General features: G+C 45.8%; 1 protein-coding gene across 1 annotated transcript; it reads right to left on the bottom strand.

Annotated features, from left to right (window-relative positions):
- Positions 1 to 2,710: 2,710 nt before the first annotated feature.
- LOC119694259 lies at positions 2,711 to 13,878 on the bottom strand. Its single transcript, XM_048631734.1, has 7 exons — positions 13,748 to 13,878; positions 7,092 to 7,456; positions 6,652 to 6,888; positions 5,564 to 6,357; positions 4,517 to 5,457; positions 3,975 to 4,333; positions 2,711 to 3,703 (listed from the first exon to the last, which is right to left on the bottom strand). The coding sequence occupies exons 2-7, from the start codon at positions 7,439 to 7,441 to the stop codon at positions 3,139 to 3,141; spliced, it is 3,246 nt and encodes a 1,081-aa protein (XP_048487691.1). The 5' UTR covers positions 7,442 to 7,456; positions 13,748 to 13,878; the 3' UTR covers positions 2,711 to 3,138.
- Positions 13,879 to 15,816: the final 1,938 nt, after the last annotated feature.

The following is a 15,816-nucleotide window of genomic DNA, read 5'->3' as shown; positions in this document are numbered from 1 at the left end:
ACGCTCATGTATCCAGGGAATATCTCTCTTATATTTATAAATTTTCTATGTAGGTAATCTAGACTTATGAAGCAATAAAAAAGTGATGATATAAAGGTTTTATACGGAACAGCAAAAAAGCTGAGGCTTAACTGGAAATATCCACATAATTCGTATGTGAAATGTGTATTTATTTGCGGTAGCTGTGACGTCACCACCACACGCGCCCGCAACGCGTTCATTGAATTTATTCACGAAGAGCCCCCTCCCCTCGCACTCACCTCTTACCTACCTCGAATGTACAGACAACAAAATATATCAAAGCCCTTCCCCGGCGCAAACAGTAAGATCCTTAATCTCAATTTATGCAAAACCAAATGAATAGTACACTAGTACAATAGTAAAATCGATTAAGGTATGACCAAGATATAGCCAAAACAATTACATAAGCGGACAAATCTTAGTAGGGAAACGAACAAGATTTGCTCAATTTTTACGGGAAAAGTCTTATAACTGGACTTTTTAGAGCTCCGAACCGTTTGCTAATAATTATTGTTCTCCGATAGCGCGGTTCCTCAAAAGCACAGATCGACGACAAGGTTGCTTCACCGAAATAATGCTTGTGCGATACCACGGTTAGCCGAATGTAGTAAGTACTTTTCGATGACGTTAGGTTCAACGATAGAATGCTGTTTCGACTGCACAGGATGTGAAATTGTTTAACCGACAAATTGCATCTCCTATAACACTATTCGGTGAAACTTTTCAGCTAAAACATTTAGCACAGTGTTTGAACACGGTGAAGTTAAAACAATCATTATCGAACAGTGCTATTGTCACGTACTACTGGCAAATCATATTTTCGGCGAATTAACCGTCGTCGAACAGTAGTATTGAGGAACCGGCTTGTGAAGAATTTTTTTGTGTTACCAATCATAATTGAAAATTACTTTCGGCTAACGTGTTATTGGACAACCATTATTTCGGTGAAGCAATCTTGTCGTCGATCTGTGCTTTTGAGGAACCGCGCTATCGGAGAACAATAATTAGTAAACGGCTCGGAGCTGTACGAAGTCCAGTTATAAGACTTTTTTCCTTAAAATTGGAACAAATCTTGTTCGTTTCCCTACTGAGATTGGTCCGCTTATGTAATTGTTTTGGCTATATCTTGGTCATACCTTAATCGATTTTAGATTGGAATATGTCATTTTAAAGCTTAGACATTGAATATGTTTTTAAACTATTGTGCCTGAAAAAAATTCAGATAAAATTCTTTTTTAATTTAGCATTTTTGTTTTCACCTTTCGTAACATTTTATTTATGTTTCAACTATTTTTAAGCACCGTGTCTAAATTAAGTTGAATATTGACCATTTAATGATTATAATTACTTGACTAAGGTGTCATTGATGCAAAACAATCAAAAAAGTATTAAAAAAATGGTTAGTTTTTGAAATATTTTGCTTTTAAACATAAATTTTGGGAAAAATCTCAAAAAACTTAAATAACTCAGAAATGGTTGACTTTCGGATTATGCATTATGGGGTTCAATCGACTGGAAATGCCTTCGTCTATGACCCATTTAAAGGAATACATCGACTTTCCAATCACCCTGTATATTTTTCTGATGAATTTACAAACTACTCTCCGTTCGGATAAGGTTGAAACTTGTGTGTTTCAAAGTCAATTCATAACCATGTCCATGTTGTAAAACAATACGGTCTATGGATTTGAGGGAAAATGTCTCCGCCGGGGTTGCATACATCTGTTTTACTGACTGTACCTGTAGCAGGTACATTACACGCACACCGCTGCGAGCACAAACAAAGAATGAAAATTATTAATGAGACTCGATGCTACAATTTTTTTTTATGTAAACAGTTAACAACTTCCTTTACTTTTTACTCACTAACATCACTCAAGCACGGTCATAGGACAACGCGGACTCGGGTGTACTCACGGTATACGAGTAGTTTTGTGCAACTTGGTCAAACCAATTTTTTTCTGCTAAATTCGTTGACGATATCTGAGAGACTTTTTTATTCGATGTCAAATATGGAAGTAAATTTTACCAGTTTGTTAGAAAAGGATTTGGCAGGGCGATTTTACCCATACGTATTGCAACACTGGTCAGTATGCGCTTGAGTACTGGTGGAAGGTTGCCCTTCATTGATTGGTCAGTCAGGTGTTAGCAATCGGTGTTACAATTTCTTTAGTTTAATTTCTAGCAGTTTTTGACGAGAATCATTCACTCTTACAAATAAACTACTGAAGATTGTTCTACATATTACTACCGTACCTCAGTAGGTATCAGTCTCTGAAGTAGCTTCATTGCAGCTAAAGTAAACATTTTTAAAAGGCCTCTTCTGCGTTTGAAGGTAAGATTGATTTAAAAAGATTTTACGATGATACAACTCTCCCTTCCGTTAATACGAAAGTGTGAGTTGCATAATCGTTAGAGACGTCATTGATCGAAAATTGCTCGTTTTTGTATTTATTGTTCTTGTTAAATTTGTATTGACATGAGTCACAATGTCCCTGAGAACTGCAGTGAGTACAGCAGTTAGCCAGCGTTTATTGTAGCGCCCTGCTAGAAGTTGTACTGAATGTGTGTTTTGTTTACCTCTAGTTTGCTGACCCCTACAGCCTACATACGTCAGATTGGCCTAAGTACGTAATTTACTTACATTACGTCCACGTCTTATTGTCATAGGTTTACAGGAACTCAAGTGATAAATAAAAAATTAAATTTGTTCGTAAATTTGAACTTTAATATCGTATTTATTTACTATGTACTATAACGTAAGTGAAGGGACGGGATAGTTCATCAAAATTTAATTAAAATTTAATACACATAACATTATTTGTATAAAACTGTAACAAAACAAAACAATTAAGAAACTGAACACTTTCGCGCACAGCCGACAGAAACACTCAATGACCATAACATACCGATAGAACTATACGAGACCGCAACGCAACCAACATATCACAAGGAGACTCGGGGAGCCAGTGCAGACACGGTCCGTGCTAGAGGATATACGATACGACACTACTATATACACTGAGAGTATGTAATGTACATGGTACAGGCAGCGCCCGCCGGTCACACCGTGGTCTCGCGGTCCACGTGGATGTACTCGACGGAGCGCTCGCGCCGTCAGGAGCCCGCGCTGTCGGGGCGCTCCAGCAGCGGCTCCCGCGTGGCGCGCCGCGGCGGCAGCGCCAGCGCGCCCTTGTGCGGCCCGCGCGCCCAGCGCCGGCGCAGCGCCAGCGCCAGCAGCAGCAGCAGCGCGCAACCCGCGCCCGCCGCGCCGCCCGCCGCGCCCGCCGCGCGCCAGCCGCCCAGCGCCGCCAGCAGCCGCGCCGCGCCGCAGCCCGCCTCGTCGCCGCCGCGCGGGCACTCCGCCCAGCCCGAGCACCACAGCGCCGCGTCCGCGCACGCCTCCAGCTCCGGGCACGCGTGCTCGCAGCGCGCCGCCGCCGCCAGCGAGGCGTTGTCCGCGTCCGGCAGCCGCGCCAGCAGCACGGCCCGCAGCGCCGCGCCGCCGCGCCATGCCTCCAGCCACGCCGCGCGCGCCGCGCCGCCCTCGCCACCCCACGCCAGCACCAGCGCCGCCCCGCGCGCCCCGCGCCGCGCCCCCGCGCCCCACCACTCCGGCGAGAACACCTGCACCGTGCGCGCCTCCTCGCGCGCCTCCCCCGGACACACCACCTTCAGCAGTCTGCCGACAACACACGAGCTCTCACCAACCACATCACAGTCAACATGGCCTACTGTAGAGGTACAGAAAGAACTCTAAATGGCATTGGCTGATGGCAGTTTTACTGGAATCATTCTAAAACTTTTCAGTCTAAGGAACGATAAACTAACGGCCATTTATATTGGCGTATCATCTTGCCAAAATAAACTAAATATACTGACAGTTTGGATAAGGTACTGGATAACACATGATTATAAGATTTGGAAGTTATGAATTTTATAATGAAACAAACCTATTAGTATTGGCATCGTAGATGAGCAGTCTCGCGGACACAGCGCAGGCGGGGGGCTCCTGCGCGGCGCCGGGGGGCGGGGGCGGCAACTCATCGCCCCACACGCGCACGAACACGGAGCGGTTGCCGCGCGCCTGCAGCAGCGCGGGCGCGGGCGCGGCCAGCTGCAGGGGGCCGCCGGGCGGGGGCGCGCGGGGCGCGGGGGGCGCGGGCAGGCGGCGCCAGGAGCCCGCCCAGTGCACGTGGCGCGCGTCCTCGCGGGGCGACAGCGCGCGCGCCACCAGCTCCAGCTCCAGCGCGCCCGCGCCCGCCACCACCAGCCCCACCGAGCTGTTGTCGCACACGCAGCCCAGCGGCACCTGCACACACACACACACGTCACACACACAGAGGCAACGACGATCTCTGCACCCACCACTTCCAGACAGCATAAGATTCGAAAATAAACTGCACTAATAGATTTGATCTTTGTAACGCCAAAGTCGAGCTTAGACATCTTGATTCCTGAATCATTATTAGAATCCTTAGAAAATATTACTTACCCTGTATCCTGGCCACGGTGCTTCGTATATCCACAAGTGTGGCACTCGAAGCGGCTTCTCGGCGTCAGCGTCCGGGTCAGTCTCATCGTCGAAGTCGGGGTCGTCGTCGTCGCGGTCGTCGGGCGCGTCGTCCGCGTCGTCCGGCGCGTCGTCCGGCACGCAGGTGAGCCGGCCCGTGCGCGCGTCCTGCCGCGTGCTGCAGCGCCCAGCCGCGCCCAGCGCCAGCTGCGTGAGCGTGAGCTCCACGCGCCCGCCCCCCGCGTCCCCCGCCAGCCGCGTGACGCAGCGCAGCCGGCGCGCGCCCCCGCGGCCCAGCCACAGCACGTTGCGCGGCGACCCCACGGCGCCCTCGGCGGTGACCTCACGAGCACACTCCGGGGGACGCGCGCGCCGCCCCGCCAGCGCCGCGCCCGGCAGCCGCGCGTCCACGAACTCGTAGTGCAGCGCGAACCGCAGCGGGTGCGTGGCCGTGCCGGGCCGCGTCGTGGCGGCCACGGACAGCAGCGCGCCGCGCGACACGTACCCGTCCGGCGGCGCGCAGGCGCGGGGCGCGCGCGAGGCGTTGGCCAGCGCGGCGCGCGCGCACAGCGCCGGCGCCGAGTCGCAGTAGCGGCCCAGCAGCACGGCCCCCGGCTCGCCCTCGCCGCCGCCGTCCCACACGCGCAGCGACGTGGCGCAGGCGCGGGGCGCGGGCGGCGCCGTGCTGCGCGGGGCGGGGGGGCGCGCCGGCCGCAGCAGCGAGCGCAGGCGCGCCCACGGCGACGCGTCACTCGACCCCCCTGCGCCCCCCGCCGCGCCCCCCGCGCCACTCCCCGCGCCGCCCGCCGGCCCCTCCATCAGCGGCGGCTCGGGCTCCTCGTCGCGCTCCGGCGGCGGCTCCCGGCGCGGCTCCACCAGCGAGTACTGCGTGTAGCTCGCGAAGTAGATCCACACCACGTCACCTACATACCACATTATCAATAGGCGAGAGACCATAATTCATATACGATAGCAGATATTCACAGACAAATTAGTAAGCACACGCAGGCGCACAGTGGACGTACTCACCGGGTCGGCCGTGGAAGGTCCAGGTGCAGGTGGTGTTGGGCGGCAGCGTGTGCCGCGGCGCGTGGATGACCCCCCGCCGCCCGCGCTCGCCCCGCGCGCCCCCCGCACCCCCCACGCCCCCCGCGCCCGCCGCCGCCTCCTCGTCCCCCGGCGAGGTCGCCTTCACGTGGAACTCGCAGCGGCGCGGCTCGCGGGCATACTCCAGCGAGTCGGAGTCGGCGAACACCACGGCCACGTCCAGCTCGAAGCCGCGCAGGGGCGCCAGCGGGGGCGCGGCGCGGGGCGGCGCGGAGTAGGGGGAGGAGTGGAAGGCCAGCAGCATGTCGGGGCCGCGCGAGGTGACGGGCGGCAGCCAGTCGCCGCCGCAGTACGTGAGCAGCACGGGGTCGTCCGTGGAGCCGCCGTCGTACACGATGAGGCGGTCCCGCTCGGGCGTGCACTCGCGCCACGCCGCCACGGCGCGCCCCGTCTTGTTCACGCTGGCCATGGCGATGGAGCGCTTGATCTGCACCTTGTGCGCGTGGTCCTGGCGCACCTGCAGCATGGCGTGCTTGCAGGCGGGCACGGCGCGCTGGCGCAGCGCCCAGTAGCAGGTCACGTTGCGCGGGTACAGGCCCGGGTAGTTGGGCGACTGCACGCGGCACGCGCGCCGGTGGCACTCGTCGAACGTGCGCGTGCAGTACGTGCCGGGCGCCACCGCCCCCCGCTCCAGCGCCGCCCCGCCCCCCGCGCCCCCCGCGCCCTCGCCCCCCGCGCCGCCCAGCCGGACCACCGCCGAGCGCGCCGATAGGTATCTACATACAACACACATATAGCTAAGGTGATGAACATTTATATGGCGGTCTTGAGGCAGGTAAGTATTATTTATTTCTTTTCACAGATGTGAAGATATTAACAATTTCGTATGAGCCACTCATACATGAGATTACCTATGTGCTGACAGCGCTTACATGCGCGCCCATTGCCATTTGTGAAAACATTATATTAGTACACAAGATTATAGGTATATTCGTTACAAAGGACCCTTCCACAGTGCTTTAAAAAATATCTCAATAAAAGTATGAATAACCTTATATAATATGACATACCGATATCTGAGTTTGAGCGCGAGCGGCTTGGCGGCGCTCTGCCGGTAGAGGCGCAGCGAGAGCGTGACGGTGGCGGTCTCGCTGTAGTACAGCGCGGGCCCGGCCGCCTCGCCGCACCACGAGCCGCCCGTGAAGGGCCGGCCCAGCTCCGCCAGCTGCACGTACCCGTCGGGGCACTCCCCGCCAGCCGCCCCGCCCGCCGCGCCGTCCGCGCCCCCAGCCTCCGCGCCCATGTACCTTTACAACCATTAAATTATTAGATTTATTGATCCTAATGATTGCTTAATTATTTATGACCTTTAATTTACACTCGTGCATCTTGGGCAAGTAAAGGCAAAAAATAAAGTATCTCAGGCAAGTAAATATATAAAATATGTCAATGATCGTAAGAGAGTATAGTCTCTCATTAAATATTGCCAGATGTTTCGTGGCTCTCCCACCTGCCGACGCGGAACTGTTCGATGCCGAGCTGCAGCAGGTCGCCCAGCGCGCCGCCGCCCGCCGTGAAGGTGAGGTGGCACAGGAAGGGCAGCCGCGGCGCCGCGCCCAGCGCCAGCTCGTAGCCGCGGCCCACCAGCCCGTAGTACGTGCGGTTGCAGGGCGAGCAGCCCGGCGGCTCGTCGCTGCCGTCGCCGCACTGCTGCCGCCCGTCGCAGTACGCGTCCGGCGCCACGCAGCGCCCCGAGCGGCACGCCAGCTCCGCCACGCCGCACGCGCCCCCCGCGCCCGCCCCCGCCGCGCCGCCCGCCCCGCGCGCGCCCAGCGCCGCCAGCACCACCACCCACCACATGCCGCCGCCGCCGCGCTGCCGGGAACCACACACTACTTCACCACTTCAACAAATTACACACATTTTGTGCTAAAATACAGTTTTCTAGATAAATTTCAAGCTACAACCACCGCAATGTCCGCTATTCTGTCCAAATTTGTCGATTTCGAGTTTATGATTATGAGGAATCAATTTAGAGTAAAGTTTTAGCTCATTTAATTAACTTTATTTTCAAATTAAAATTTTAACCATAGGCCTCATATTGTGTTAGTTAGATAACGTCCATGTAACGTAAAAACTTGTTGATTAAGCTTTATTTTATTCAATTGCAATAAATACGGTAAAGCTGCATTTTTTTATATTATAATGTTAAGGAAGGAGAGAAAAGTAATTATATTATTGTGTATATCAAATTTTTCAGCACATTAAGATGTACCTACTCTGGTTGTGAAATTGCTGTCTTTTTATTCTTATCGTTTTGGTGCAATACATAATATACTCGTATATATATATAAGACTTACTACTAGTTTCAACAAATCTATCTATCGATAGCTGACAGATATTTTCTTACGATTTTGACAGAATGCAACTTTTTATGTGACATAATCGCAAGGGAGAACATTAGTACAAGAGCTATCGATGGCAGTTAGACTTGGGTTTATCACCGTGCTTCATGGATTGGCCAGTCAGATTAGTGTCAGTCGCTGACTACCGGACGCATAATTAATATAATTACCACTTTACGCCCAGTTTCGCAATACTCGGTTAGATCATAACCAGGGATTAGTTGTTGATCTTTGACACATCTGTCAAGAATTTAATATGAAGATGACGTATAATTGATGAACTATTCCCTTGTTATGATCTGACTGAGTATCGTGAAACCGGGCCTTAGGGTGCTTCTCAAACAGAAAAGTTTAATTATGCTAAGTTGCTATGGATTCGTTTGATATCCACTCGTTTATAATATTATTATATTAGTCGTATGGCGCAATTGCCCCAAGGCAGAAGTTACCAACCATTAGGTGGCAGATTATTTCATTTTTTTTTTCAACAAACACTTTTACACTATTCTAACAGTTATGCACCAATGCAATAGTGAAGTGACATAATACATAAAAACAGCATATTTATAACTAAGTACCAATATTTACAAAATGTATCATCATCATCATCATCAGCCAATAATCATCCACTGCTGGACATAGGCCTCTCCCAAGGAGCGCCACAACACTCGGTCCTCGGCCTTCCTCATCCAACCACTACCCGCCACCCGCCTAAGGTCGTCAGTCCAGCGGGCAGGAGGGCGTCTCAAGCTGCGTTTGCCTGTTCGTGGTCTCCACTCGAGAACTCGTCTACCCCAACGGTTATCGATTCTTCGGCAGATATGACCAGCCCACTGCCACTTCAGCTTGCATATTTTGACAGCTATGTCGGTAACCTTAGTCCTCTGACGGATAACCTCATTTCTGATACGATCCATCAGAGAAACCCCAAGCATAGCTCTCTCCATAGCACGCTGAGCGACTTTAAATCGGTGGACCAGTCCTGCCGTCAGTGTCCACGTCTCTGCACCATACGTCATCACTGGCAGGACGCACTGGTTGAAGACTTTTGTCTTCAGGCTCTGAGGAATTCCTCAGAGCCTGAAGACAAAATGTATACAGGAAACTAAATAAATTGCCTTTGAAGCCTGTTTTTTTTATATGCTTATTTATTTAGCCAAATTTTATTCATACTGGAGGCTTGGTAAGTGACCAGTATCACAACTTGATAACACTTTATGCTAATTTTATAAAAAATCATCGACACACACATTAAAGTTTTTATCAACATTTAAAAAGGCTACCTGCTTATAATTGTTGAGAACCCCTGACTAGAAAGATATGGCGCACTTGCCCCGAATTTCGGGTTCCCTTCATCTCGCCTAATCTTTATTGCCCTAAACTCGTTTCGCATAACTCGTAAGGTCTAAACTTTTTTGGTAGAATCATCACTTCGCCAAGACGTATGTGGCATAAGACTTGTTTCGTCTAAAACTCTTTTGGCACAAACTTGAAACACAGAAGTCGCGTTTGCTCAAATTGTTCGTATTGGTATAATCTTGTTTCTCCTAATATTATCTTAATAAATACTATATTAAGTAAGTATGTTGTAAATGTACAAATGTGGTATTTTTCTCCTACATCCCGAAAATCACGATATTGAATGATCAAAATATCTAAAGTGAATGACCATTATAATGATTACGAACGCCATTAAACCCCATGGGATCGAAACCTAAAGATAGGTGCGACGACGAGCAAAGCGAGGAGGAGCGTGTTAGGTGCACAACTGCACATTATCGTCAAAAGCAAAGCGGAGCGCAGCGAAGCGGAGCGGAGCGTTTCCCACATAGTGGCCACAATACAAAGCACAAGTTTGCGCTATGTAGGGAGACGCTCCATCACAGTTAAAGTCAAACGCATATTATTACTTTGTAGAACCTATGCCATTGCATTATTAGGCTATTCAAGATTTGGCCATATCATTATTAGGCTAAACAAGATTATGCGAAATAACTTTATACTAAATGAGATTTATGCCATACGATTTTCGGCGAAAGAAGACTTTGACCAAACGTTACTATGCAATATGAGATTAGGCAAATAAATTTAGAAATTAGAAAAAAAATATCAAAAATATTGCGTATTTTCGTTGACGTTCTTTAAAGTGAAGTTGTTTTTTAAAACTAGCATAATATCATGCTAGTTTTTAAAAAACATGGAGATAGGCGCACTTGCCTCTCGAAATGGGGCAAGTGCGCCTACACGAAATAAACCCGCAAAAGTAATGCTTTACAGATATCAAGTTCACTTTAAAGAACGTCAACGAAAAAACGCAATATTTTTGTTTTCGTAAATGGCAATGCAAAATTAGCTGCGGCATTCAAAAGAAATTTATCAGTAGATTCACTGAATCAACGTAACATTATATAAATTTACATGTTTAGTTCAGTATATAGAGAAGATGATTATATTGAGTTGAATTCATCTATGAAAAAAATATACCTAGGTGTTAAGATTCACAAAATTGAATGATATTCAGCGGTATCGTTCGTTTCGATTGGGACACTGGACATTACCTTAGTCTTGAACATGTTTATCTACAGGCCAACCCTCAAGGATGCTACGTGTAGTTCTGCGAGCATAAACTGGAGATATCAGAGGCATATTCATGATTCATGATGTCTTCATCAATACAGATGTGACAAAGCTACACCACACTTTTTCTTTGGCCTTTCTCTTCCAGCAGCTACTTACCAGGTACATGTCTAAGATCAGCTTTGGTCCTGATGGCCAAAAGGCGTGCTATGTCACGCTTGCCTGTTCGTTACCTCCACTCGAGAACTCGATTACTCCAACTGTCTTTCTTCTTGGGTGGCTGGCCTATTGGTATCTCACATTGGTTCTCTGATGGATTGATTACCCCATTTCAGTCCGCATTACGACTTTATATCAGTGGACCTGTTAGCCCAGCCGTGACCACGTTTCTGAAGCATATGGCATCAGCAGCAGTACGCATTGGCTGGAACCTTTGAGAAATGCCCAGGAAATCATGAGACGAAGCAGCCTAACTCAGTGGGACTAGTCTGCTAGCATCAGTATTAGATGCAGTACATATGGTATGTCTGATAACTAGCTGACGATTTATGGTATGTGACACTTATGGTGTTTCAATATATCACTGTGATATACCAAATAGAGAACCGGACCCATGGTACCCTCCCAAAGGTTTAATTCCTGTTAAAAACGGTTTTTATTACCTAATATCAAGCATGTCAATAATTGGTACAGGAGGTGACATAAATTGGAAAACGCGTGTCAATAATTGGGAAATAGGGGTTCTTTCAAATTTATAGCTGATAATAAAAAACTAAGACTATAGGGTCATTGTTTTGTCAAAAATATTATAAATGAATATACACCTGAAACCGCTACAGAAAAAAATACCACAATACTAATATTTTATGCGTATTTATGGCCAGTTTTGCAGACAACTCGTCTTAAAGTGTCAATAATTGGGTAGTTTACCCGTAAACTACCCTATTGTTGACACCCCTCCATTTATTGACACGGCGCGGAATAATTAAAGAAAACAAGACAACGCTTCGTTCTATTTAGTGATATTTATCTTTGAATGCAGCAGTAATAGTTATTCTGTAATGGTAACACTCGGCAGTCCTTTTTACAGCAATGGCTGACCAATAAAACATAGACAATTCGTGCCTCTCCGTTGCTTCTTCAAATTCCGCCATCTTGGATCGCTTTTTGCAAAGGACAGTGGCTACTTTAAGAAGAAATTTGCTAGTATTTCTTTTAAAAAATTATAAATTTGTTATTTGGACTGAAAAGTGAACAAAATTCCTTTTCCATTTCTTACCTCAAAAACCACTTATTTTCGGTTATATAACTTCGAATTTAGGGTGTCAATTATAGGTAGCACTTTCGGTATATTTTCCTAATATTGACATATTGGGTCAATAATTGGAAGGAATGTTTTTTGTTTTCATGTTAATATTTTTGCTTTTTCCGGTAGTGTATCCTATAATGATCATGTTAACACTATTTAATCATTTATCCCACACGAATTTCCAATTCATGACACAGTGTCAATACAGTGAAATCCAATTATCGACATAGTGTCAGTAATCTATTTCCCTATTATTGACATGTCTATATATAGGCAAAGTGTCAATAATTAGTCTCATAAACGATAAATATTTTTATGGGAGCTTACTATACTATGACACTCAAAAAATAACTTTTCCTGCTTCACTTCTCACTGCCTTCCTGCAACCTATACGAAGTCGTCTGACTATCAGTGGCAGGTGGCCTGCCAACTGCTCTACGTCCACCTGTCATCATTTTGCCTGTCCAAAAGTGTCCTGCACACTTCCCACCCAGCTGAATCCACCTCGTAATCTATTAAAACTGGGATTCTGACCCGGCGGGTAAACAATGATCAAGATAGGTATATTGTATGTATTTTATTTAAGTTTCAATTTCAAACACAATGTTATTTGTTTCTTAACGAATATACAATACGATAGTAAACTTAAAGCTTAGTTTCAACAGGATATTCCCACGGGAACGGGAGTTATCGGCAAAAACATTTCAGTGAAATATCGATAAATATTCCATGAAAGTTTGAAAGTAGGTTTGTTTATACCACTTTATGTCAAAACTAAACGAAAGCTTAGAATCATCAGAACATACGGGCTTATTTTTTCGTAGAATTCCCATGGGAAAACCTTTCAAGGCGAAGAGAAGCTCGCGGAAAATGCTAGTATTATGTATATAAAGGCGGTTCGCAAAGGTAAAATTGAAAGTGTAATCTGCAACTAATCCACTATCTATACCGTCCATCGTGTACCAAGGTATAGCAAATAAAAAAAAAACATTTAATTTAAATTTTGAACTCAATATTAACGTATTTAGTTTGGTAATATTCTGATGCGCAGTTAAATGTACTTCAAATGTTGCTGTCGACCTCATTAATAATCTCTTCCGTTTAGTAGTAATTTGGTAGTATTGTTACTGTTATTTAATTGCTCGTGAGTAAAAATTGTACATAAATCATGATCCAATTGATCATATTTACATTAAATATGTAGTGTATTTTTTTGTATGCACACATACTTACATGGTGGCTTACAGGTCAGTTATTATGTATTTTAGAAATGTTTAGTTTTCAAATTTAAGTTTAGGTGACAAATAACCTGTGTAACTGTGTTTATTCTAAGGTGGTAGTTTATTTTGCCCTATTATTTAAAAGTATGTGTGTATGTACCTTATACAGATAACAGCCTCAAAGGGCAGGTGACTTCAATATAATTATAGTTTCAACTCGGTATCTTCACGCGGTGCGGGGCTGGTTGCCTCTGACTGAGCTGAGTGGCGAGCGAGATAACATCGACCAAGTTCTTTGCATAAAATCTAGGCTGATTTAAAAAAAAAATGGACGATTATTGCCCCTCACACTGATCTGCTCCGCTAGCACTCGTGGACATTCACCCAACGTCAAGTCAGGATCTCGAAGGACTGACAGACAGAAGACAAAGTGATCCTATAAGGGGTCCGTTTTTACGGTTAGTGGTACGGAACCCTAAGAAGCTCTGGTTTACCATCCCGGCGTACTACAGTGTGGTTACGGCACATTGCCAACAAATCTCGCCACTTTCACTATGCATTTCAAATCCACAAAAAAAATTTAAAAACCAAATAGACTTCCTCACTCAATGGCTATTTAACTTCACAGTAGTACACAGAAACCAAGATGCTGACCTCTTGAAAGCCCGAGACCGGGCGAGCGATGCAGCAGCCCGTCACCGCTCGCGCGCGCGGCTCATAGCGACCACACACGAGCGGCCCGCGCGCCGCCGCCTCCGCACTGCAGCCCCGCGCCCGCCCCGCGCCGCCCGCCCCTGCGCCCGCCCCGCGCCCGCCCCGCCCGGGCCGCGCCGGCGCCCGCCCGCCCGCAACGATCGCACGCTCGGAGCTAGGGTTGCCAGATGTCAGGTGCATTTTTTTATTTTACTCTTTCATAGTAATTCTTACTGACGATGACGGTAAAATAATAAATATCTAATACTTATAGACAAGTTCATTTTTTTGTGTTGTAGTATTAACTTCGCCTATAATGATGCATAAATATTTGGGGCTAGATTACTTTGATGCTTTGATTTGAATAGATTATTAGGTACTATGATTTAATTATTTATCATATTGGCATGATTTCGTCAGCCTGTGGGGAATCCATTGGTCGGGTTTTAGTAATAGTATAATGTTTATTTTATATTATATGTAACAATATTTATAATTTTAAGTTCTCATTTTGAGTGAATGTTTTTAAAATAATGTTCTTATGAGAAATAAAGTATCTTAAACGTTGAACCTATTTTTTTTTAAACTCAACTTGGGTGTAGGCAACAGACCAGTGCAGCGAGCACAGGATTCGATACTATTGTTAAAAATAATTCCTATAAGGACATAATGTTTATTTTATAATGAAACAGGGAATAACGTATTAGCAACTTTATTAAGGGTAGGAAACATAACCAACAACAGTGAAACAATAATAACACACAATTATTAATTATATCTAGCTATTTATGTAAGTTATTATAAAACATAGGTTACCATACAAATTACATGACCAAAATACACCAATTTACCAGAACGTGAAAACAGACTTCATACCAAATTCATCAAAATTGGTTCAGCCGTTTTGTCGTGAAGAAGTAACAAACACAACTCACCAACTTTCGCCTTTATAATATTAGTAGGATTAAACCACCGTAAGTTTTTAATACGCTGAAGCAGATTCTTAATATTTTAAATATACGTATTTAGGCCTTAAGGAAATGGAGAATAACTTCGACTTCGAATTCGACTTCGACTTCGACTTCGACTTTGACTTTGACTTCGACTTCGACTTCGACTTCGACATCGACTTCGACTTCGACTTCGACTTCGACTTCGACTTCGACTTCGACTTCGACTTCGACTTCGACTTCGACTTCGACTTCGACTTCGACTTCGACTTCGACTTCGACTTCGACGTCGACTTCCAATACCGATACCGATACCGATATTACCTACGCATTTAACGGTTGAAAAGAAGTGCACTTTCATAGTATATAGGAGCTAGGGCATGCAATACCGCAATACCGGTATTCGTAATACCGGTATTAGGGACAAAATTCACGCTTTTTTCAATACCGGTATTGAAAGTTAATACCGGTATTGAAGTAATACCGGAATTGGATTTTTTAGGCTATAATAAAGCGATTAAGATATAGTATTCCTATGTACTGTGAAAGCGCACTTGTTTCCAACCGTTTGATGCAGTTTTCGGCCGTTTGATATCTACTGTTGACCATGCGTAAACGGACACTGGATGTAAAAATAATAATTTATTGTAAAATTTAAACTCTAATACTCAATTCTCGTAAAAATCTATTACAAAATACTGAATTTAATTGCTTTTTCTCGTTTTATTTTACCTATACGACCTTTAATCACAATATATGCCATTTATTACAAGGAAATCTAATACCGGTATTAATACCGGGATCCCGGTATTGAGTTGCAATACCGGAATAAAATGCATAAGGAACAGGAACAAAATGCAAAAAAGAGCTAAAAACAACCCATTTGATCAAATACTTAATGTAACTTACAAAAGATACCGTAACTACTGTAATAATTTAATAAAAAAATTAAAACGTAAATATGATAAAACACAACTTACAAATTCAATAAAAAATACAAAACTATTATGGAACAATATAAAAAATATTACAAATTTAAAACGAAATAAAACAAGTAATACGGAATTACTTGAGATGACA

This window comes from Plutella xylostella, chromosome 29, assembly GCF_932276165.1.
Source record: "Plutella xylostella chromosome 29, ilPluXylo3.1, whole genome shotgun sequence".
NCBI lineage: Eukaryota > Metazoa > Arthropoda > Insecta > Lepidoptera > Plutellidae > Plutella > Plutella xylostella.
Note: the sequence above shows the minus strand (reverse complement) of the source record. Positions and strands in the feature narration are given on the sequence as shown.